The 23608-nt window shown below is 39.9% G+C and overlaps 1 protein-coding gene and 1 long non-coding RNA gene across 2 annotated transcripts in view; one reads left to right on the forward strand and one right to left on the reverse strand.

Annotated features, from left to right (window-relative positions):
* Positions 1 to 16227: 16227 nt before the first annotated feature.
* LOC136183158 (uncharacterized) lies at positions 16228 to 18732 on the reverse strand. Its single transcript, XR_010668988.1, has 2 exons — positions 18593 to 18732; positions 16228 to 16851 (listed from the first exon to the last, which is right to left on the reverse strand). It is a non-coding gene; the product is annotated as an uncharacterized lncRNA (long non-coding RNA).
* Positions 18733 to 18811: 79 nt separating this feature from the next.
* LOC109991881 (matrix metalloproteinase-17-like) overlaps positions 18812 to 23608 on the forward strand; it is an 85505-nt gene continuing 80708 nt past the window's right edge. Inside the window, exon 1 of the mRNA XM_020644305.3 lies at positions 18812 to 19278. Coding sequence (XP_020499961.1) covers positions 19144 to 19278 — 135 coding nt within the window. The 5' untranslated portion in view covers positions 18812 to 19143. The remainder of the gene's footprint in view (positions 19279 to 23608) is intronic.

The raw sequence follows: 23608 nt of genomic DNA on the forward strand, positions 1-23608 counted from the left end.
AGTTTCAAAATAACCCTATGATCAGGCACACACCAGACCTGTTGAGTAATTATTAAAACATTGCTGCATTGCAGATAAAAAAAAACTGTTTCATTTAAAGGGAAAGTGGGGAAAGGCTGTTTACATGTTAGCAATAACCAGAACATCCTGGTACCATGGCTGTGGAAATGGTATTAATATTCTTGTGACTTTGTTGCAGAATTCTTTACTCCTTACAAAGTCATTTCTTACTATGATTGACTAATTTGTAATATTAATGATTTTCTTTCCTCACAAACACAGGACACACACACGCGCACACACACACGCACACACACACACACACACACACACACACACACACACACACACACACACACACACACACACACACACACACACACACACACACACAGTCTCACAAACATTCTTCTAAATGGAAAGCGTATTGGAGTATATTGAGTATTGTTTTTATTTGAATTAAATGGTAGAGTAAGAAACATAGTTGATAGCTGGTCTGTGCTTATGATCTGTGTAAGATTATTAAAAATGTTGTTCAGATACAATCCAGAGTCTGGTGGATTAACAGGAGAAAAACCCAGAACTGCACTGAGTCGTCTTGAGCAGCAGGGAGATGCTGTGAAGTTTGTTTACTTGCACTCTGATGATTCGATTAATGTTAATTTAACAGAGGAATCAAAGGGGGAAATGGAATATTTGGAAATCTCAAGGCTGAGCACATTAATCTGAAGTGTGTTCCTATGAAAAGTTAATCAGGAAAGAGTTTAAGATCCATTATTAATGAAGCCATGGGATGATGAAAAAAATATTCTAACCAGCGAGCCAAAGGGAGCTAATCAAACCTTTCCTGTAACAAATGTACCATAAGTACTTCATTCTGACTACTCAAAGTGCTTTTACTCTGCATGTCCCACCTACACATTCACACACTGATGGCAGAGGCTGCTATGCAAAGTGACAATTAGAAGTAACTAATCCCATTCATACACATCCACACACTGCTGACGAAGCGTGAGAAACGTGGGGTTAAGTGTCTTGCCCAAGCACACATCAGACATTTGGCTGCAGGAGCTATAGGGATCGAACCCCTGACCTTCCGGTTGAGAGAAGACTGGCTCTACCACTGAGCCACAGCAGCCCTCTTGTGCCTTTTTTGTTACATAGACACATTTTGTTTGAGTAATTTTAGAAGTCTTCAAATTATACTTAGTTTCACTGAAAAGCTACATCTATGGTAATAATTAAGTGTTGTTCTTTTTTCTTACCCCCCCCCCAACACACACACACACACACACACACACACACACACACACACACACACACACACACACACACACACACACACACAGTTATTTACATTAAAACCTAATTTGTGGATCATCTCAACCAAGGCAGTTGGATGTGTACTGTCAATTTGTTGGCCTGAATTCTTACAATCTCTTGGGCCTTTCATCATCTCTAATACCTTGTTATCTCCAATAAGCCAAGAGCCAGCTGAAACCATCATTATATAATTACCATGGGATGAGTCACTAGATGCTTCTCAGTTGTAGTCCTTGTTATTCATGTATTTGCAAGTCAGCACATTCCAATGCCTCTAATCCATCCAATCCTTCATTGTAGATTTATATATGGAAACTGTTCATTGTTGTTTTCTAGGTTACTTACTTCATCAAGGATTTCCTTTTCTCTAGCTTTTATATTTTTTAAATGTTTGTGGATTCTACATTTTCCTTCCATATTATGTACCAATAAAGATATGAGCTCTTCAGAACAAAAACACATTTTTTTACCAGGCTCTAATATCTATTTTTGCCGTCAAATTTAAATTTTACATTGATTTTAATTGGACTTTGGGGCTTTGAAAGCCTCAAGTGAACACTCCAAGAACTGCAGATATTCGTACTACCATATTGGCTTTATTTTTCAACCAAGGTGGCCTCTTGGTTCTCACCCCATGGTCAAATGCAGCAGCTTAGTCTTTAGTCCCTCCTCTTCAGAATATGGTATTTACATATCACACTATTGTCAGTTTAGCAAATGCAGGACTCTGCTGTCAAGTTACTTTTCATACATATATAACACCTGGACAGACAGCAAAAAGTTGTGCTAATATTTGCAACAATACAGAATAAACATCCAGTCAAATTTTCAAAATAAAGCTTCCAAAAAATCTTTCACTTTTTAGGATTTTCAGACATATCAGTCAAAAAAAACAAACAACTTTTTTTCGAATTTTAGTTAGGATTACTCACCAAAAGTACTGCAGTTTAGGAAATGTACTTGTGCTAGTTACAGAACATGACTTGAAAACACGTTATAACCTTAATAGCATACACTGTGCGTAAAAGACAATCAACTGCTTAAAAGAAGACATTTACTATTGGTTTCACATTGTAAGTAAACACACAATGTGGGCAGCTGTGGCTCAACCAGTCGCCTCTCAACCAAAAGGTCTTGGATTTTTATCCCCATCTCCTGCAGCCACATGTCAATGTGTCCTTAGCAAAGATACTTAAAGGGATACTTCACCCATTTGCATTAAGCATTGTATCATTAGAAACCTGGTAGTATTTTTGAATGGTTGTGCATCCCACCCTCATTTTCCCCTGAGATGGGAAAAAAATGACGATTTGTGCGTCACTGGAAGCTGTTGGGGTTAGCAGGATGAAACTACAACGCTAGTTCCTCATATTTTCGACCACTGAAGCTACAGACCTATCACAGATCAGTGGATGGGAACTCACTCCCAGACTCAAAACTTAATGTCCGCCATATTGCTTGGAAGCTATGCTAACAGGCTCTATGGAGAAAGCTGATAATGGCGAAAAAAAAACATAAATATAGCGGCGAGACGGTTGCTGCAGACAGGCCGGTCTTGTGCTGGCCGCCGGGTCCGCCGCTGGCCGCTAGCCACCACCGCTACTGGCCGCTAGCCACTGGGGCTGGCGCTGGCCGCTGCAACACAAGACCGGCGTGTCAGCAGCAACCGTCCCTCTTACTGCTATATTGCTGGCTGCTGCCGGCTGCTGCCAGCTCAGCAGCCGAGACATAAGGCCTGCCTGTCGGTGGCGGTGAGGACGAGGAGCCCGGGCCGGCTCGAGCTGGGGCGGACTGGTAGTGTCGGTGCTCTCACTGTTTGCCTATGGACACAGAGTCTGTTTTCAGCCAGGAATTTCCAAGATCAATTCTGGAAGAAATTTCGGAATCAGTTGAGGAAACGACCTTATGTGTTGAAGTAAATATGTCTGTAAATGTTTTTATTACTATATTTCTACTGCTTTATTGTATATTTTTGAGAAACTGTAACTATCGAATTTCCCTCTGCGATTAATTAAGTATTTCTGATTCTGAAATAGAGGACCTTAGTGAGAGTGGCCTGCGGTGCTGTGCATTCTGGGATTTGGTGTCTTTCATCCACATGAGCCATAAAGACACTTTCTGCCTTTTCTCGGCCAAGAAGGCACCAACTTCAAAATGTATTTCACATTTCTACTACATATATGACCCAATGTCAATACAGATTCATGTTTCAACGGGTGAAGTATCCCTTTTATTTCACATTGTTCCCACTGCTCAATCTTTCTTCTCTCAAATTCTTATACTTATTTGACCTACCTATTACCCAATATCAACATCACAAGCAGGCTGTGTCACTCTTAAACTACTTCAGCACAACATAGAATAAATAGCAAGAGGAAAGTCTCCAGAAATGACACTGAAGGTCTTCCTGGAGAATCATAATTTGACACAATGGGCTACTGGCAGAGTTGCTGTATTTGACAACTTGTGAGTGAGAAAAGATTGTACCTATCTCTCCCCTGAGACTCAGGAACCTTTCCCCAAAAATGCTGTGATTGTACAGATATTTCTTGGTATCGAAGAACACCAGGGCAAATGGTTTCTGGACCTACAACTCATCCTGTAAACACACGTTTGAACTGGTACAGATGGATAATCATTTCACAAATTTTCCCTAGACGTTTTCCTTTTTGTCTCAGTTTCCCCAAAGGCACAAGAAGTCATTGTTATGCTAATCCCAAAACCCCACCCGGTAGTGCCTTCTCTACCAGTCAAAATAAGCCTAACCTACTGGGAAAGGAAACCCAAGAGACCACCACACTCTGGGGACCCTGGGGAAGTACTGGTTTCATAAAGGCCATGCTCAAAATCGCAGCCTCAGTGGAGATCTGTTTGAACTGACAGCTGCGGCCTTGCAACATGAGGCAAGGATGCAGCCAGAAGTGACCAAGAGATTGATGTGTGTGAAGCTTCCTCCACTGAAGTTAAAAGTCATATAGAATCACCGGCTTTAGCAATCAGACGCTGTATTCTTCTCTCCCTTGGAGCAATTCGCAGTGATGACTTCACAGAGCCATACAATGGCTTTAGATGGTTTTGTCAGTGTCATTGTAGAGGCTAGCCAAGCTTTAAACCAAAAATAGTCCCAATCAAAGAGGTAACCAGGATTGCATCAGAGAAAGTCCTCTCTGCTACACATCTTCTGTAGAGTTCAGGTGGATCCCTCTTACAGTCTTACAGAAAATATTTCAGAATTATATTACTTGATCTAAATCATTAAAGAGCAAAATAACAATCACATCTAATCAAGCTGGTCAGCTGATTGTACTTATTTTAGTTACAATGCATTATTTTTTCATTGTTCCTCCAACTCAGGGTTTTAGAAATGATGACTGAGTTTGAATGGTCCTTGTCCCGTTCAATTAAATCTGACAGATTGCAGTATAATGGTCCACTGTGACCAATTACTTTATGTGGAACTCTATTATTTATATTCTCTGTTAACCTTCGATATGAATTTTACTACTGGTATACAGTAAGAACTTGAGCAGTTTTAAAATGATTATTGAGCTATAATTGTTGGCAGAGGAACCATTCTTTTTTGGGGGGGAAACGTGTGTCATCAGAGAGGGGCTTATAAACAACAACTCCAAAAAAATAATCTGTTTTGAGAATTAAGGTCTTAACATCCAAGTCTGTCGTTCATTTTCTCAAGGAAGATTAATGACAAACATAATCCCAGAAACAAAGACAGATCATCTGAACAAGAATTACTGGCATCTTGCTTCATTTTGTTTCTTCGGCGATGCGAGTTTGAGTTAATAATGAGGTCAATACGCTGGAAGTAATGCATGTTTCCAGAAGAGTGTAAAGGTAATGCTTAACTTTTTTTTATATAGGCTTAATTGACAAACACACTCACACTAACCCAAATATTTTTATAGAGCACGGGAGAGAGATGGGCTCTTAATCCTGGCAAACCTTCAATCTAAAAAAATGTCTTCCAGTAGCAGCTAATATTAACACAACCTCATCCTCGTGTGTGTGTGTGTGTGTGTGTGTATGTGTGTGTGTGCGTGTGCGTGTGAATATAATTGGTATTATTATCGCTGGTCGGACCCATAATCTTCTTTCTGACACAGCCTGTCAGCAGATTTATGTATTGTATGGATTGAGATACTTTAGGTCAGCACTTGTTCTCCTGCTGCTAATATAATTAAAATGGACCTGAAACCTCATCTTTTTTTAATGGGAAAGTTTTAATAATATTTAGGAGCAGCTGGGGTTGTGTTTTGAACAGATTTTTTATGTTTTTCGGTGGTTGTTTTAATATTGTTTTCCATCATTAAAACCACTCAGGAGACTGATGTTTCAGGAAGGAAATATAGAATCTTAAGCAATGATGTCATTACTTGGCACACACTCACATGCTGCGCTCACAGAAACATGTGGTCAGATAGATGACCTGTAGACATGGATATGTAGACTATATTATATCATGTTTAAATGTCAGCTATATAAAACTTTCCGTTTATTAATAGTAACTTGTGAGTGCTCTTTATTTTATGTAACAGTTCCTTCCTCTTCCTCAAACATTTAATTCGGTTGTTCCTGTGTGAATGAGGCTAAATTTAACCTTAAAATAAATGTCAAAACTGAAACTCACTTTAAAGTAAACATCACCTGTCTCACTTCCTTTACATCACTTTCATGCCCGCATATACTTATCCTCAGGTTGGCCCTCATTTGCACCCACTCTCTTTCAGTAAACCTTTTATTCACACTGCCTACTATAGAACCATACTCTAAAAAAGGCTTTGCATTCATGCACATGATTATAACTGCGTCATCATTTTCAGGTTTAATTTATTCAATGAAAATCTAGGGCTCGACTCAATTTAATGTATAATTTGAATATTAAATGAAAATAACACTTTAAGAAAAAAATAACATTTGCATATATATTTTCTGCAGAGAGGCTACTGTACAAACCTTTGGGTGCATGAAGCCATTGCATCTGTGAGAAATTGGTTTAAAAAAAACGAATTGAAAAAGACAGTTAAATGATGTGTAAGATTTCCGACTTCTGAATAGGTTTTTTTTTTTTTGCATTCAAAAGCAGCTGTACAGTCTGTTCTTCTATTTTTTTATTTTTTTTTTATTGTCCTGAAGGGGCAGAGTCAGTGATCCTTATTTAAAGTCTACTCAGTGTTATAGCACATGCGGAGACTCTGCCCGACAGGTGATGTCCTCCTGTGCAGGGTGTGTGAGTGCTGGATACAGCGGAGTGAATAATAAAAAGGAGGACAGCAGAATGACTAGAACATTGCTTCCATGAAACATTACTCTGCTGCATCCCTCATGGTGCAGCTCTTTATTATCTGTCAGGGTCGCAGCACTATTGAACTGCGGGAGAGCAGGTAACCAGTTCCTCCTGTGCTGACACTTATTAACGTCGGAGAAATGAAGCCAAGCAGCTCGCCCATGTGCCCACATGTACTGTACAGGCAGAAACAAGGAGGAAAGCAAGGCAGAATTATTACACATGGTCAATCATTTCAGAGTGGACAAAACAGTCCTACAACCAGCCTAAAGAAAAGTTTTCAACAAGTTTTTTTCTGTTATCATGCAGTTTGAGCTTTCTTTGTGCACAGCTGTAAGGGCAAGGAGAGAAAATGATTACCTCTGGGTATGCATAGAAGTGCCTCAGGCTCAGTTTCACAGAATCACTTCCAATCTAGGACACAACTCTCACTGAGCGACTGGAAGGGAAGAAGCAGCGAGATTACTCTCCAGTCTGATTAACATGGACAGAAGAAAGGTGAATATTTATTGCATGCAGCACAGCCTCTTGGCCTCCCTTATTTCACCATCCTCTCCATTGCCTTTTTTTTTTTTTTTTTTTTTTTTTTTACACTTAAGGAAACAAAGACGAAGGACTCATCAATGCTGGACCTCAGGACATTTGTCTTTTTAACTGTTGCTTGTCTGCATGCAGCCTGCATATTGGATTTCATTATGCTGTACTGCTGCCGGGGCCGTTAAAGATTTAATCAAGGTTGTAATCTGACTACTGCCACTAATCAAAGATACATCTTGACATCAATATGTATTTCACAGATGCAGAAGCGCTCATCAGAAAATACAGAGCAAACTGTGTTGCATCTTATATGAAATCAAACAGTGAGAGATCTATGAATTAAACATGACTGTCATCGTGCTATAACTGAAACAACCCCACCCCCCTCTTTCTTTCTTACATCAAATGTAACCTGTAATGAATGATTTATTACATTCCTATGAATCAACTTTGAAGGCTTAATTGGATTAACTCGGTCATTAATTAAAGGGACGACGATTGAGGGAACACCCTGATTATTATTGCAACCCCTGTTTCCTGGAGCTTCTATTCCAGGTCAGACATGAATCCATCACACTACATTGGAGAAGTCACAAGATTGTGCATGGACCAACACGCGGCAATATCTGGCTAATGTTTGATTAATGAGAGAAGCTTGAAATGAAAATGTGAAGAAAAGGGAGATTGGCAGAGGATTTTTTTTTTTAAAACTCTTGATTGTTAAGTGCATGGAGAAGAGGTGGTGACATACAGTAAAATGAGGTAATATGACAAGGACAAGACGTAACCCCATTAAGCCCTGATATAATTAGACAGACTGACAGGAAAGAAGACACAGAATAATAATGTGAAAATTACCTTGATCTATGCTGAACTACCACCTAATACAGTCAATTATAACTAGAGATTTTACCTAATACATATGTATCCATATATTTTATTCACACAATTTTCTTTTATCCAGTTGTTTTCGAGATCTCTAATCATTTATCTTGTTACCTCAAGATGATTATGCTTGTTTTACAATTATTTTTCCTTTTAAAATAATGTGTTATGCTTGTTCAAACAATTTAATTGAAGTTGTTTTCTAAAGATCTCCACTTGTTTTTCCCATCATTTTTGGAATAATAAAACTGGTTTTCCTGTCACAGCCTTGGTTGTGATCATTTAGTATTTCCTATGCTTCCCTTGTGTCTTCTCCCCCTTCCCTCTTTTGGTCTTTGGCTGTCTCTGAAATCACAAACTATTCACTGTGTAGTGAAAACACCATTTGTTAGTGGTGTCTGAATTCTGAGTGAGCATAATCATACCATATTATATAGTCCACTCACTGTATAACAGGGTGCATTATGAAAAGTAGTGTACAACGGAATGTCACTATCCAAGCAATATACACCATCGTGCATTGCAATTCAAAGCTTTTTTGCGAGTGCAGAGTGGCTTTTGACTGGACTGCTCTCAGACAGACGAGAGGCGCTACCAGCAAGAACACAGAAACACAAATATGTCATATTTAGGGGGCGTTTTTTTTCTGAACTGGAAGCTTTTTTAATAAAGGGTTATCAGTGGAGGTAATGTTAGCTTGTCCTCATGACGACGATGACACCAGAGTCTGTAAGCACAATAAACAGATTTGGTGCGAAAAAATATGTAAAAACATTTCTAGATAATTTGATCTATCCTATCCTGATCTAGTCTATCTTTATAAATGATTTACTGTTATTATTGAGCCTTGTTCAGTGAGTGAGCCGAGGAGTGTTCCAAATGTTATTTTTATCGTGCTGAATGTGTGCATTATGTAGTCTACTATGTATAATGCCCTATATAGTGTGTAGGGAGGGAATGCGTGTGCGATATCAAACACTAACTTTGTGTGTGTGTGTGTGTGTGTGTGTGTGTGTGTGTGTGTGTGTGTGTGTGTGTGTGTGTGTTTGTGTGTGTGTGTGTGTGTGTGCGTGCGTGTGTTTGTATGTGTGTCTCCTGTCTCTCTGGAGGACGTGGCTTTTGCAATCAAGCACCTGGCTGGATCACACACCTGCTTCTCATGAACTCATCTGCTTCAATATAAGAACCCTGGTTTCTTCTCCACTCATTGCCAGATTATCGTCTACTCTGTGGAAGTGGGGATCGGCTGTTTTGTATAATTCAGACAGAGTATATCACCTTTAGTTTTTCCAGTGTTTTCTAACACTTTTTGTCCTGTGTTCAGATTCAGTTCCACCTGCAAACATCGCAACTCTGAAGATCACCAAGTCAGCCAACGGGACAACAGCAGTGTCAAAATTCTTCAAACTCCTTTACTCATCCCAAATCAGCCAGCCAATCAGCATTCTGCTAGCTCTCTGCCCTGAAATAAATCTCCTCTAAACTTTCCTACTGTCTCTGTGTCCACTTTTTAATTCATATTCAACAACAATACTTTTCTCGTTATTAAGGATTAATTTATCTCACTACTTGACATAACAAAGCAGTAGCAGAGAGAATCAATCACATGATTTCCCGCCAGCCTCGATGTCATCTTTTGTTATTGTTTTTATTGAGAGCCCCCTGGCGGCAGATTTTACATACTGTTAAGGAAGTTTTTTTTTTTTTTAATGAATGATACCCTTAGACACTTGTTGTGGTCTTCCATATACAGTAAGCACAGGGAGTTAGTCAAATGGTGCAAACTGTCTAGGTCTATTTTCTTCTCGTGCCCCTTCACTGTCATGCCCCATTAGTCATCTTTCATATCCCTGAACACAACAGACATGTCTTTGACTACTATAATAAAAGAAAGTTAAAATGACACTATATGGATAATAAGAATGGCATGAATTATCACAGCGTATATTAATAGATTTTATTGTATTGTTATTTATATGTTGTTTTTTTTAATAATGAAATTACTATCTTAAAGTCATACTTAAAGTTATTCAGGGTTCCATAAAAAAGGCTAATTTAAAATTCCTCAACCCTAAAACCCCTTAACAAATTAGACCAGGGAACCCCCATATTTGGCCAGAGTCTTCATCTGATATAATTTGGACGTGTTCTCTGACTGAAAGTGTATTAAACCCATAACCAAATTGGTCATAAATTATTTTGTTGTTTTCCATAGCCTATGTTTGGATTCATAGTGAAAATGAATTGCTTCATCCTCAGACTGTTTTGTGGCTAATCCTCTTAAGGACCCCTGGGAGTTCCCAGAACCTATCTGTGGGAGACAAGATTTTACAGCAGTGAAAAGAAAGCTTTTCTTCAAAACCAAAAGTCATAGTGAGCACTCCACTGTTATTAACTCCTTATGTTATCCTAAGTGATCTGATACTGAACAACAGGTGACAGAACACATGCTCACAGCATTTACTGTTATTTTGAATCACTTTGACTGTTGGGGATTCGATACAAAACGGGAGCCTGCAGATCAGTGTCATTCCAATCACCTTGCACAAAGAAGGAACATACCAGGTGTGGATAAAATATAAAATGGTCAAAAGGAGAAATAGTATGTAGAAAACTTTAATAAATCAACAAAACTTAAGTGTTTGCACTTAGATACAGATGAGATTAACATTCTTCAATAAAGGGAAAAAAAATGTCCCTAATGAGAACCAGGAGTGGAAGTAAACATTAGGGGCCTGATTTACAAAAAGGATTTATCAGCTTGACACCCAATAAACCTGTGCAAATGAGTCAAAAATCAGATGAAGACTCTGGCCTAATTCACAAAAAATACACAAAAGAATAAATGCACCCATGACTGTGCTGCAGAGCAAACTTTTTGTAATGACAATGAGTCATTATGCAGTCATTTGCGAAAGATTGGTCCCTTTCTTAGCAAATTGACCTCATTGAATAAAGCATAAAAGTCACAAACGCCAGAATAAATAGCCACACAGTTAGAGTGCAAAAAATACTGGTTGCGCTGTGGTATTCATAATATATGTTATGTGCAAATTTCACATTGAACTGGTGGCTAATAAATGTGTTGTTATTGGAAGCTGTGGGTCAGTGGTAGAATATTTTTGCCTCATATGACTTAAAATAAATTCTTTCTAACTCTGTAAATACAGTCTGTAAATGTAACATTGAAATAATTTTTGTCAATACAACCGTCACTTGAATCATTACAACGCTGTCAGTGGCTCCACACTTCATCCACATGGAGAGGTGGGAGCTGTTAGGCATGATGAGGATGTGGGTGTTTTTTTTCCTTCTCTACTTGATTCATTCACGGATGAAGCTTTGATTTAAAAGGTTATAATTATACTCCATTTTTTTATTATTGTTTTTTGAGTCTGTCCTCATAATAAACTTGATAAAGTTTCCCCCCCCTACCTCGTCATCTTTATGTGGAGAAACTTGTGTTCCATCAGCAAGAGAGTGCAGCTCTGCATAGAGTAAAGGTGGACATTTTGCTCTCCACATTCGCAAAACAAGAGCAAACATCTGAATATGCCTTTTGTCAATTACGCCTATACGCCTATATATGTTTACGCCTATATAACTCCTTCCTACCCCAATATTCATCCCCAAACTATTTCCTGCATCCTCCAGTCTGCCATAGCTTGAGAAGACTGTCATGTTTGTCTCTAAGGTCGCGGTCACACTGGCCATCTGTACCGTGCTGTACTTAAGCACGATTACCCCCCCCCCCCCCCCCCCCCCCCCCCCCCCCCCCCCCCCGCTGCGCCATTCCCATGCTGGCCGGCATACTGGCCAGGACTAAACCGTGCCTAAAAGCACGATTACCTCTTGTACATAATGTCGTAATACAACACATGAACGCTTTATGCTATTATGAAGTGTGCTCAGTTTACAAACAGGCGGACGAGAGAGAGAGAAAGAGAGAGAGAGAGAGAGAGAGAGAGAGAGAGACACGCAGTCGAGTCCGCGTCTGCACATCAGAGAAAAACACAGAGAGCATGACAGCTACTTTACTGACTTTGCAGCTTATTTTAAGCCATTTTAATCAGACACAGCCATAAATAAATTAAAGAATAAAATAGATGGGAGGCCGAGTCCACGGGCGAGTCCGCGGCCGCACATCAGAGAACAACACAGAGAGCATGACAGCTACTTTGTGACTTACATTGAGTCATTTTAGTCAGATACAGCCAATGAAACTCTGGATTTCTCCATAATGAAGGCTGTCAGTGTTGTTTACCCGCGTGCATCAAGTGTACCGTGCCGAAGCACACCTCTCCGAAGTGTGCCAAAGCCAAGGAAGTGTACCGTGCCTGAGCACGACACGGAGCGGTCACACTGGCCAAACGAACTGGACTTTAACGTTGAAGCGTGCTTGGGCACGGTACGGATGACCAGTGAGACCGCGCCTTAAAGAGGCAGGTGTAGTTCTTCTGCAGAGCACAAACACAACACTATGCCACCATTTTTATCCAAGGGAGGCATTAGAATAGTTTGGTACCCAACCTTAGTGTGTGTCGGTCTTTACTTATGACCTAAATGAAAGATTCAAAAGGGGAAACATCTTCAATCTGATATCTTTATTGACAAAGTCAGCTATTAGTTTCTTGTGCTGGTAAACTTTACATGCATGTTGTAATATTTACATCGCAAATGAATATAAAGCTTACAGTCCTAATATTAGCCTTAAAACAAATTGAATTAATACATCGAATTACTTGACATTACACCACAAGACACAACAGCTGTGTGACCAGAATGATTATCAGCATGGTGGCAACTTCCTGCTTATGGTGGAGAGCAGCAGGAATGTCCCCACAGGTTTTCTATTTATACCCTCCCCCTTAAGAAGGGGTGCCATGGATAGCTGTGGGTAAGACTGTAGTGAAGTGGATCCTTTTAGAGGGCAAACACATGGTGTCACTATAAGTGTGGTGCAATCAGGAACCAGCTGGCAAGTGCACAACAGCCAGCATCTGTCATCATGTATTAATAAGGCAGAAAACAATGTGAACAAAGTCGACTGTCTAGACGCTACTCTTTTTATTATTTATTGACAACCATATTATTCACCATAAACAAGCGCTTTGCAATATAGACGAGGAAAACTATAGTCAGAAACCTTAGAGCAAAACCAGACTAGCAGCATCATTGTTGAGAGGACATTTATCTGGACTAAAGAACTAAGGACTGGGAGAGATAGAAATAGTGGCATAAAATAGCTTGGAAGGAAACTCTACTGCCAGACTGCTCTGAAATGAACGTACAGTTAAATAAGTTACACAAAATAAAAACCCAAATGTAAGTAAAAGAGCGTATTGAGCCTGTAAATGTCATCTGTCCTTAGCCACACTACTGCTTAGAAGATGATGCTTGGCCATACCCAGTGATAGAACATCTGCAGCATTAACTAGAGCTGAAAGACCTGAGTCTCCTTAGAAAATAAAGGCTGCCCTAACCCCTGTTCTACACACCATAATAAATGGAAAATGGAAAATTGACTTTTCTGGTCTAGGTCAACAGCAGTGAGCATTACTGAACAATGATCCACATAAATCTACAAGTCAAAGATAAACAGAAACTATGAGAAAGTTACAAAGTTAGCATGAATGGGGTTGCCAAACAGGGGCAATGACTTTTGCAGAGGTAAAAATTCCCCAAATCTGTGCTTGATGCAAACTTATGGCTGTTGCTTATTTCGTAAGCATCAGACTTGATGAAAAAAATGGATGAAGAAAAAACACACATATTAAGTTTAGAATGATAGATGAGGTGTCTTTAAGGACTTTAAACAAGTCACTTGCATTTTGGATTAAACTTTGGAGAGGACTGGGAACCTACACAATGCTCACACACGCATGTCAACGGACATTTGCCCCCAAGGCACAGAAAGTGCAGCTTCTCTTTTTTGCTGCCTTGCCCTCTTACAGTAAGTGTTTTAAATGCCTGGACAAGATGGAACCACTTGACAGAGGTGTCATTGGAACACTGTTGTCACGCTAGCACACTGTCGACGAGCTGTTAGCACTCATAACACAGGCTAAAAGCCATGCTAATGCTTTTTGAGGCTTTCCTCAGGCAAAGCAGTGCTTTGAGCTAAATGCTAGTCAACATGCAAACAAGATCTCAGTGATAACAGGCTGATGTTTATCATGTTTACGATCTCATTTCAGCATATTTGCATGTTAACGTTACAAAAAATAAAGCATGCGGATTAGTCATAAACTAAAAATGCCTATAGGACAAATTAAAATCTTAGGATGAAAAGTCTGTAAATAGTTAAGTGTTAACACTTCAGGGAATCTGAAGGCAGTCCTTTCCCTGCAGAGGATGTTGAGACATTGAACTAAGGAGCAGAAGGTTCCCTTAGAGAAAAAAACAAAGTCTTCTGAGGACTCCAAATGTCTGCACAAAATATTATTGCAATCTAGTTCATAGCTTTTGAGATATTTCAGTGTCGACTTAAGTGTTGGACTGCCACACCCACCAACATTGCCACCCCTGGAGCTATTATGAGCAAGGGTAAAGCTGTCATTATGCAGGACAAACAACTAAGCACTGGCAAATGACCTATGTCTGCAGTATATTTGCACCAAGACCTAAACATCTTCTTACAAGCAGTGTCTGTTTGTGTTTGTGTTCTCCTTTTTTGTTGGACACTTCTGGGCTTCTTCTGCCATCCCCATTTAAAAAAACAACACAATCATATGAATTATGCATTACATCCTAAAGCAAAGAAGAGTGTGTATAAAAGCCTGAAAAGTCTGCAGGAGGGCCCTCATGCACATCCACTGTAGATTTTATGGTGGGGCAGCCCAGAGCCACTGTAGTCTTAGTAGAACTGTACATCAAAGTCAGCGAGTCTGTGACAGCAAGATTGGGCAAGAAGGACTTTGAGAGAAAGGAGGAAGGGGAGAGAGACATAGAAGTGGAAAGAGAAGCTGAGTCTGTGACACTGTTTGACTTATTACAGTGCAATCATTGACTTTACTGCGCTGGGTGATATCTAAACGAAATAAATGTTATCAGAAACAATGTTTACAGTACAGCTTATACGCACTGGCAGGTTAAATAGAGCTAGACTTCCCAGATGTGAGTTTTTGCATTTCACTGATTTAAGCTTGTATATTGTTTATGCATTGTTTTGTGTCTCAAGGGGGCGCAAAGAGTCAATTTTAAAAACCACAAACAACATTTTTGTGAGTCAGGAGAGGGTCTCGCACTTGTCGCTGTTTCACCAGACTGGATAAGAAGAGAGCTGAACTAAAGAGGGAGCAGGAATGTGTGAATGTTTTAAGTCCCTGCTAAATGATCTCATTGGTCAGAGATGATTTCCATCATAACTAGTCTGATGATACAAAATGCCAAATTGATTCATTACAATTCTACAATTCATTTAGCAGACACTTTTATCCACAGCGACGTACATCAGAGAGTAAGTACAACACAAGCAAGGATCTAGAGAGGAGGAAACAACGTCATTAAGTGCAAACGATCAGCTTTAAGTCTGATTGGACACACAGTTGCTGACAGGCAGTGCACAGAGGCAAAACCCAACATCGACAGCCGTTCTTGAGAGCTAGAATCAGCATCAAAACCATCTTAAAATCGTCATTATCAAACAAAACCATCATCATCATTATTATTGTCATCAATAATATCATAAAGTTCGTCGGTATTCATGAAAGAGCAGGGTCTTTAGCTTTTTCTTAAAGGTGCAAAGGGACTCTGCAGATCGAATGGAGTTTGGAAGTCAATTCCACCACCAGGGGGGAACAGAGAAGGAGTGTCTAGACTTAGGACCCTCATTCTTTATCTTAAAGGCAAATTAGTTTTACAAACTGCTTATACCTGCATATTTTTCTGTGATTAGGTAATCATTGCCAAAATGTCAGATGACTCCAAAGACTGTCTTATCTCTATAGTTGCAGATGATAAAGCTTTCTTTTTTTATAAATTAACTTTTTACATTTATCGTTCAACCCCTATGAAAATGCAGAGCATATTCATATTGGAGCTTTATTTATGTGTCAACTTTATATGAAGAGGTGTTCATTTATCTCAATTCAGAGACCTCATTTATATTCTACAGATGTTTGTTCATCAGTAAGCATAAACTCACAGTAAAAAGAGGACAAAGAATAAACAAGATGAAGTAATGTGACGATGCAACCATTTATTAGCCATTTAATATATCAACATGAATCTCCCCATAAGCTTCACAAAAAACAGTCACATAAATCCTCATTGATATTACATGACTTAATGTTATGGCAAGGAGAATTAGTTCTTGCAATCTCTTTGGGTACAAATAAATTGGCAGAAAATGCAACAACAAATATCAAAATGCATGAGTACAGCTGACTCACTAAATTCTGGCCACGTTTGCACTGGGCGATGGGTTTTCTAATACTTAAATGATCAGAAAGAAGAGAATGAGCTAAATCGTCTCTGGGAAATAGTCTGAAGATGTTGAAAGACTTCAGGTAAAAATGCACACAGCAGACTGTGTTGAATTAATGGATTTTTTCCTCCCCTTCCTTTAATATTCAACTGAATAACTGAGGCTTCTTTTTGCCAAGAGACTTGCTGTGAGACACAATATTCAAATGCTTCAATAGTCACAATATATGTCAAAGCTGACTGGGGATAGAAGCAGTAAGGCTGAGAAGTTTTTAAGCCCTCAGTGGTAAGATAGCAGAACGTAATGCTGCTGAGCAAAAACAGATTTTTCATGTCTTCCTCCTCTGGACCGGTGATGAACGGCTGCTTTAATGGATCTGCATAAGAAACAGAAAAGGTGTGTATTTGTGCATCCGTGACAGTTCTTACCAGGAAATATAGAGGGTGATAAATTCAAAACATGTTTTATATTTCAGACTTGGATTCTGATTCTGTGATTTGTTTGTAAATCAACCCATCAGTTGGTCTATTAAAGGGTTAATATGTCACATCCATGTAGCTCTTACTTATTGTTTGTTATAACGGCATGTTCCTTCATTACCTGCCGGGTTTCGATATTATGCAGCACACAAAGAAAATAAGAACATGAATCTTTTCTCAGAAGAAGAACACAGTGGGATGATACCAGTGTTTCATGTAATAATTATCTCTGCGGTTCTGCAAATTGTTTTGTGCTTTCCTCTGATGTTTCTCAAATATGGCGAAAATAGAAGTGTAATGAGGGGTACAGAATAAAACATCTTTGCATTTCAGAGACATTTGCAGTTTCTCTACTTCAGTGACCCAGCTTTTGCTGATATTTATGTCTAATTGAGTGTATTTTAACTCGATTATACGATTATAAAAAACTAAGCAGACAATTGCTTATGGCGTCATTCCTTACCCAAGAATGCTGACTAAAGGTCAGTTAGCTTAAGGTGGATTTATTATACGATATTCACCATAAATGACCATAATGGAGATTTTACACAATGTGGGTTCTGCATTTAAGGGAACTGTGGCAGGTTACTGGATATTGGATAATTGATAAATCTGAATTTGTGTTAAGGCTCTTTAACCTGGATTCTCCTTTGTTGCACAATGTAAAGGGTGTCGTGTGGAAGGGCCCTTGTGTCAACCAGACTAAGAGCAGGCTGACAATGAACCCAAAACAGAAACCCAAGTTACAGCTGAAAGAATGTCTCTAGTTTTATATCTCTGCGTTCATAAACCAAGGTTATGGGAGGAAAAATGCAATAGTGAGCAGAAGGTGGTTAGAAGAGAAGTGAAAGGAACACGAATAAAGGTAAGGTGTAGGACTTTCAAAGCAGGAGATGTGGCACTGAATATTTTTAGTTTGGATATATTTTATATGTTAATGTTTTAAATGTTGCTAAGCAAAACTATAATCACACGAGCTCTATAAATGTGTGTAAAGCACTTTGAATTGCCTTGTTGTTGAAATGTGCTATTTAAATAAACTTGCCTTGCCTAATAAATTTCACTTGCCAACTGAAATTGACATATATCAATGTCCAAAGCGTGGAGCTGACAGATAGATGGACATTCCTGACAGGCCAAACGCATAAAGTACTAATAAGACCTTCAGGACAAAGTCATCTTTAAATTTGCTAATTTGTTGCATATCTCTTATTAATCATTCTAACAGTGAATATACCTTGCACAGAGGACCCACATATTAATTTTGCCCTTGGCCATGCAATTACATATTTTGAACCCACTGCAACCAGAACCACCAAAACTTGAGAAATGAAGGGGGTTTGTTAAAAATCAGAGTCAGACTTAGGATGCACAAAACATCAACTCTATGATTATCTTTCATTTTGATGTCTTGCTGTGTGAGATAGACTACGTGATGGAATAAAGATTAAACAACAACAAAAAAATAATAATAATCATGCAACAAATTCAAAGCTTGATTCGCCTGAGGGCATGTCAAACCCACTTACTGCCGACACATTTGTATTTCTCATTTAAAGATAGGGGAGCAACACAGACACGTGTTTTTTTGGTCTTCTCAACCCTTGAGACTATGAAATTACGTAGGCTACAACTCACGTCATGAATTTAGTAGTATCCAAGTGGACTAAAGACGCGCTGAGCACCTCCTCCCCCCTTCTTTCCCCGTGTCCTTCGGGCAAAATACTCACGCACCCTCCCTGAGTGTACGTCAACGAGCGGGGTCTCTGCTGCTGCTGCTGCTGCTGCTCGCGGACAAAACCACGCGCAGCTGCTTTCATTCTCCAGAGCTCGCGACTGCACGAACAGGAGGGGAGCTCGTGCTGCTTGTTGCGTGGGGAGGGGGGGGAAACCTCTGTTGGACTTGATTTGGGACGAGAATAGCCTACACATTTTCCCCACCTGACATGTCTTCATAGCTTATAATTAAGGCTACAAAGTGCTGTTTTGTTTGAAACAAACTTGTTAACCCTAAGCGTCCTTCCCGCCGCTTGGTTTTTTTTAATGTGTTTCATGTGTTTGCGCTCCACAGTGAGGTAGACTTATGCAGGGAACATTTCACGCGACTGTCGGCGTGTCTTTTATCCCGTGGATGCTGCTGTCGGGGTCGGTGTCTGAGCCCTGCAGGACCAGCCTGTCATAGGGGCATCATGAATTTTTCGGTTTTTCACAAGTGGATGAGGCATATTTCCCCGGAGATGCTGCTGCTGGTGCAGATATTGTGGCTTTTACCTCTGACCGGAGCGGCTCCATCTCAGACGACCGAGCAGCTGGACACAGGGGTGGTAAGTTTGTTACCTTTTTTTCTCTACCTGTGGGGCAGGAAGTTTTGCTTGCTGCAAGCCTGTCAAATTGGGGGGGGAATGGGACATTTAGGCTAGGCTACTTGAGGAATATAGTCAGCTAGTCTACATTTTTATCCTACCCTCCTCTTCCAGCTGGTAGTTCTTACTTTTTGGTGGTCTGAAGCAGAGGCTGTCCTCACCGCAGCCTACTTTATCTGACTTTCATCATCGCAGCAGTCCACTGCACCGGTAGAGCACGTTGTTGCAGGCTGGGTCTGATGGAAAATTAAATCAGATCACGTATCACTTTAATATTTGGCAGTCAATAGCCTACATGTGAATGTTTCTGCTTTGGCGAAATATTAACCTCCTCGCCATGAATGGCATAAGCGGCAGACCTCCATCACAGCCTACTGACGAATGATCGTTTTCTTCTCTGTCATGGTTCTACAGCCTATACGTCACCTTGCTCCAAAAATAACTGTTTAGTTTAAGATGGGGTTGCTAAAAATAAAATGTGGAGCAGCAGATGATGCTGACAGTTCAATAGATTAGCCATTTAAATGTTTGAATTGAATCATTCAAATCTAGAGTTATATGGATTTAGTGAAAAGTTTTGTAGTAAATGAATCAGGCGGTAGGATATTTTGTTTTCAGAGTTTCGAACATAACTGAATCAATCTAGCACTTCCAATTATCTGCATCTAAGCAAATGAAGCGTCAAAGATGTGATCTATCTTTCTATATGGCTTCTTCAGCTTTGATTTGAGACTTTAATGAACAGAGCACCTGCAGATAAAACAGGCTGCTAAAAAGCAACTCCTCAGACAGCAGTCTAATTAATTGTTTTCTTCAATAGCTGTGATATCTGCATACATTATTTGTTTGTTTGCAGCTGAGTAGTACATCTGGATCTTCCCGACCAGATTAAATCACACAAAAAAAAAAAGATTGTTTCATGTTGTTGCTCGTTCATCTGCTACGCGTCTCCAGTGTCTCTCTCTCTCTCCACAGCTGCAATGTTTCTCTTGTTTTGTGTTTGGATTTGGAAGCTAAGCTTGAGGATGAATCTTATTATCAAGGACATCGCTGTTGCAGCACCACCTCCGCTGACTCCCTGTGGACATGTGGTGCCAGAAAACTATCATTCACTGCGTTGGTCTCAGATGCTCTTTCTGTAGCTGCAGACACAAATTGTCCCTGGACTCCACAAGTGAGTTGAGGACAGCGGGACGGACTTGAGTGCACAGAGAGGAGCACTGAGACACGGTTTGGATGTGCCCGAAGTACAAAAGTACAAGCAGGGTGCTTGCATATGAATGAGCTGTTGTTTGGTCGGCAATCCTTTAGGCTGCTTTAATGCTGTATTAAAGCAAATCAAGCTATCTTGGAGTGTGTATAAACACATGGCTTCTTGCAAATGAAGCAGAAACACATCTATGTAGGAATCACTATCCCCACATATTAAGTCCAAGTGCAAATGCAACTGCTGTTTTGCCCCGGATTTCGGTTCTGCTATCGAGGATCTATGTTTATTAGTTGTGAGATATTCAACTTGGCTTATCAGCCACCTTTTTACTGCAGCGCTTCATCATTCCATGCTGTACAAGTCACATGCACGAGCTCCTGTGCTGGGAAGCAGTGGCCTGAAGTTGTTTTTGAAACTACATAACCGAACAATGAGCTGAAAAATGCTGAGTCTGTGAAGACAATGAGCCTGGCTGCACGCACACACTGACCTCTCATGAAAAACAGTGGGTGTGTTCATATCTGTGGTAAAATGAAAGTTTAAGTTTAAAGGTTTTCAAGGTTAAAAAAATGTCACAGCTTCAAATACTACAAGAGTCGGCAAATTAGCAATTAATTTGCTATAGTTTTTTTTTGTTTCACCTTTCGTAATATGTTTCTTACTCGGACTGAGCCAGTTGTCTTTGTGTATAGTGTGTTTGGATCAGGAACTTTTTACAGGGACTTGTTTTCACCCTGGATGGAATGGGATTGTGTCGCTCAGTGTGATTACCCGGTCTTCCTGGCAAATGCAGACACATATTTATTTGATGTTGTCGGTTTGGTGTCAAAGGGTTTAAGGGTGACCAAAGGGATTTATACGGACAGATGGGCAGATGGGTCCCCGTCCAGAGACACACTGTTCCCATGTGACTGTCTGCCTTTTTAAATAGGACCTCTCCTGCATGGATGAAAATGCTCTCAGCTGGTGAGAGCAGGTGGATAATTGGTTGTTGAGGGTATAAGTGGGTTGTACCATGCTGTGTGCCCAGTTGTGTCCATATTTGCATCTACCCACAGAAGCGTGCTCTGATCTCCAACTCTGCTGCTCCCATGTCCCACCACACTCCAGAGCTATACTGCTCTTCATCTCTTGGCTTTTAGTTGAGCTTGTGCACAGAGTGTTTCTCTTTGTAATTACTGTGCACCGTGAATGCGATTAATTGCTCCACCAAATTAAGCACAGATCTGAGGTATCCAGTTTCCAGTATTGCTGTTATCTGGCCGGCGATATCACCGCAGAGAGCCAATTTGCAATTTCAGCATACTGTGGAACCACAACATTACAGCTACAATTTAATCTGCAATATGTTTTCCGCACGTCATATCATTTTACTCCTGATGGCTGTTTCCCACACTGGTACAGGCCATCAGAGCTCCTTTGGGGGCTGTTCAACAACGGCAGCAGCACTGTACTTGCTTCAGCAGCTGTCATGCAGTTAGACTGAGGTGACTCGATTGGCTGCTGATAAAAGTATCTTAAGAACAATTTAATCTTCTCGAAACTGACATCATCTGCGTAGCATTTATTCCCCTCAAAGGTTCTAGAGATGGTTTGAGAAACAAAACTTGATTGTAAAACCAGTGTGCAGCATGTTTTTATTGGATAACCACACCCTGCCAGTCTGCTTTTTATTCCCATCTTGCTTAATATGTTTTTCAATGAGAAAACCATCTGGTGCTGAGTCCTGTCCACTGAATGGAAGAGAAAAAGCTTCTTGGTGAAAGCCATTTTTCTTTCACCACTCTCCCCCCCTCCCTTCTAGACCTCATAATACTGAATTCTCATGCAACCAACTTACTCAGCACCATCACTACCACCATCATTTGCTCTCTCGTATCATATTCTCTCCCCTCTTTCTCTTCAATTGCCTTCTTCCAATCCATCTAGTCTCTCTTTTGCCAGTTTATCACAGTCCTCACAGGCCGAGACGAGGAAAAGAAAACTGGGAAGCGTTGACAGGTGGGGTAAAGTACAGTGAAACATGAGCTGAAATAAGTCATGAAGAAACAATAATGGAAAGCCCACTGCAATGAAAAGAACGAGGATAGATCATGTAAATAGTGTCACAAGTCGGGACTATTTTTAAGTAAAAGAGAAATCGCTTTTGGATGTTCCTCCTGCAGTGTATTTTTAACGTGTGTAATAACTTCAGAGTGCACACAATATGCTTACTGACTCATATTACTTTTCATGTGTCAATCAATCAACTTTAGTGCTGGAAAATTAATCAACTTTAATTATAATTTTGGCTTCCCACGATCATGTAAACAAAATAATTGAGATGAAACAATTTTGGCGCATTCTGCTTATAATTTTCTATTTTTATTAACTATAATATGAAGTTTTGGATATATTTTTTGATATATTTTCACTTGTTTTATTGCAATTCTGATAAATGCAAGTGCCGCAAATGATGTAAAAACAACAAGTTATCGTGTATAATAATCATGATCAGATCTCAATATCAACCACAAATAATCATGATTAGAATTTTTGCTATAAGCAAACAGCCCTACTTTTGCCCGGCTGTCCCACTTCCATGAAGCTGTGTAGCCTTTCTGTCCGAAGTGCCATATAACAAGGCTTATATGTATGGCAAGGAAACTTTTTATATGCCAAAGAGGTGATGACTACATTGCAGGATATTCTGGAATGATTGGCATCAAGAACAGGAGACAGTTTGACATTTAACATACATCCTCTTCTTTTTAGCAAAATATGGGATACTATGGAAAGCAGCCAGTCCTTCAATCTACTCTCATCCAATCTGTCATCACAGCTTTGCTATGTGTAAAAGTTCTCCAGGGAGCTGCAACTTTGTGAGAAGATTGTCAAACTTTATAATATCCTTAGAGGCCATTTCAACAACTTTATCGGCTGCCACTGCAGCATGACTGTGTGGGACTGATGTTTGGCAGCTGCAACACTTCTGCTTGATGTTTACTCAATGACAACACCAGATGGATTTGAGTGCATTTATAACTTAAACTGTAGCAAGCAGGCTGGTAAAATATCAAGTTGCATGTGTTTGGATTTGTC

Source organism: Labrus bergylta, chromosome 17 (genome assembly GCF_963930695.1).
Source record: "Labrus bergylta chromosome 17, fLabBer1.1, whole genome shotgun sequence".
Classification (NCBI taxonomy): Eukaryota; Metazoa; Chordata; class Actinopteri; order Labriformes; family Labridae; genus Labrus; species Labrus bergylta.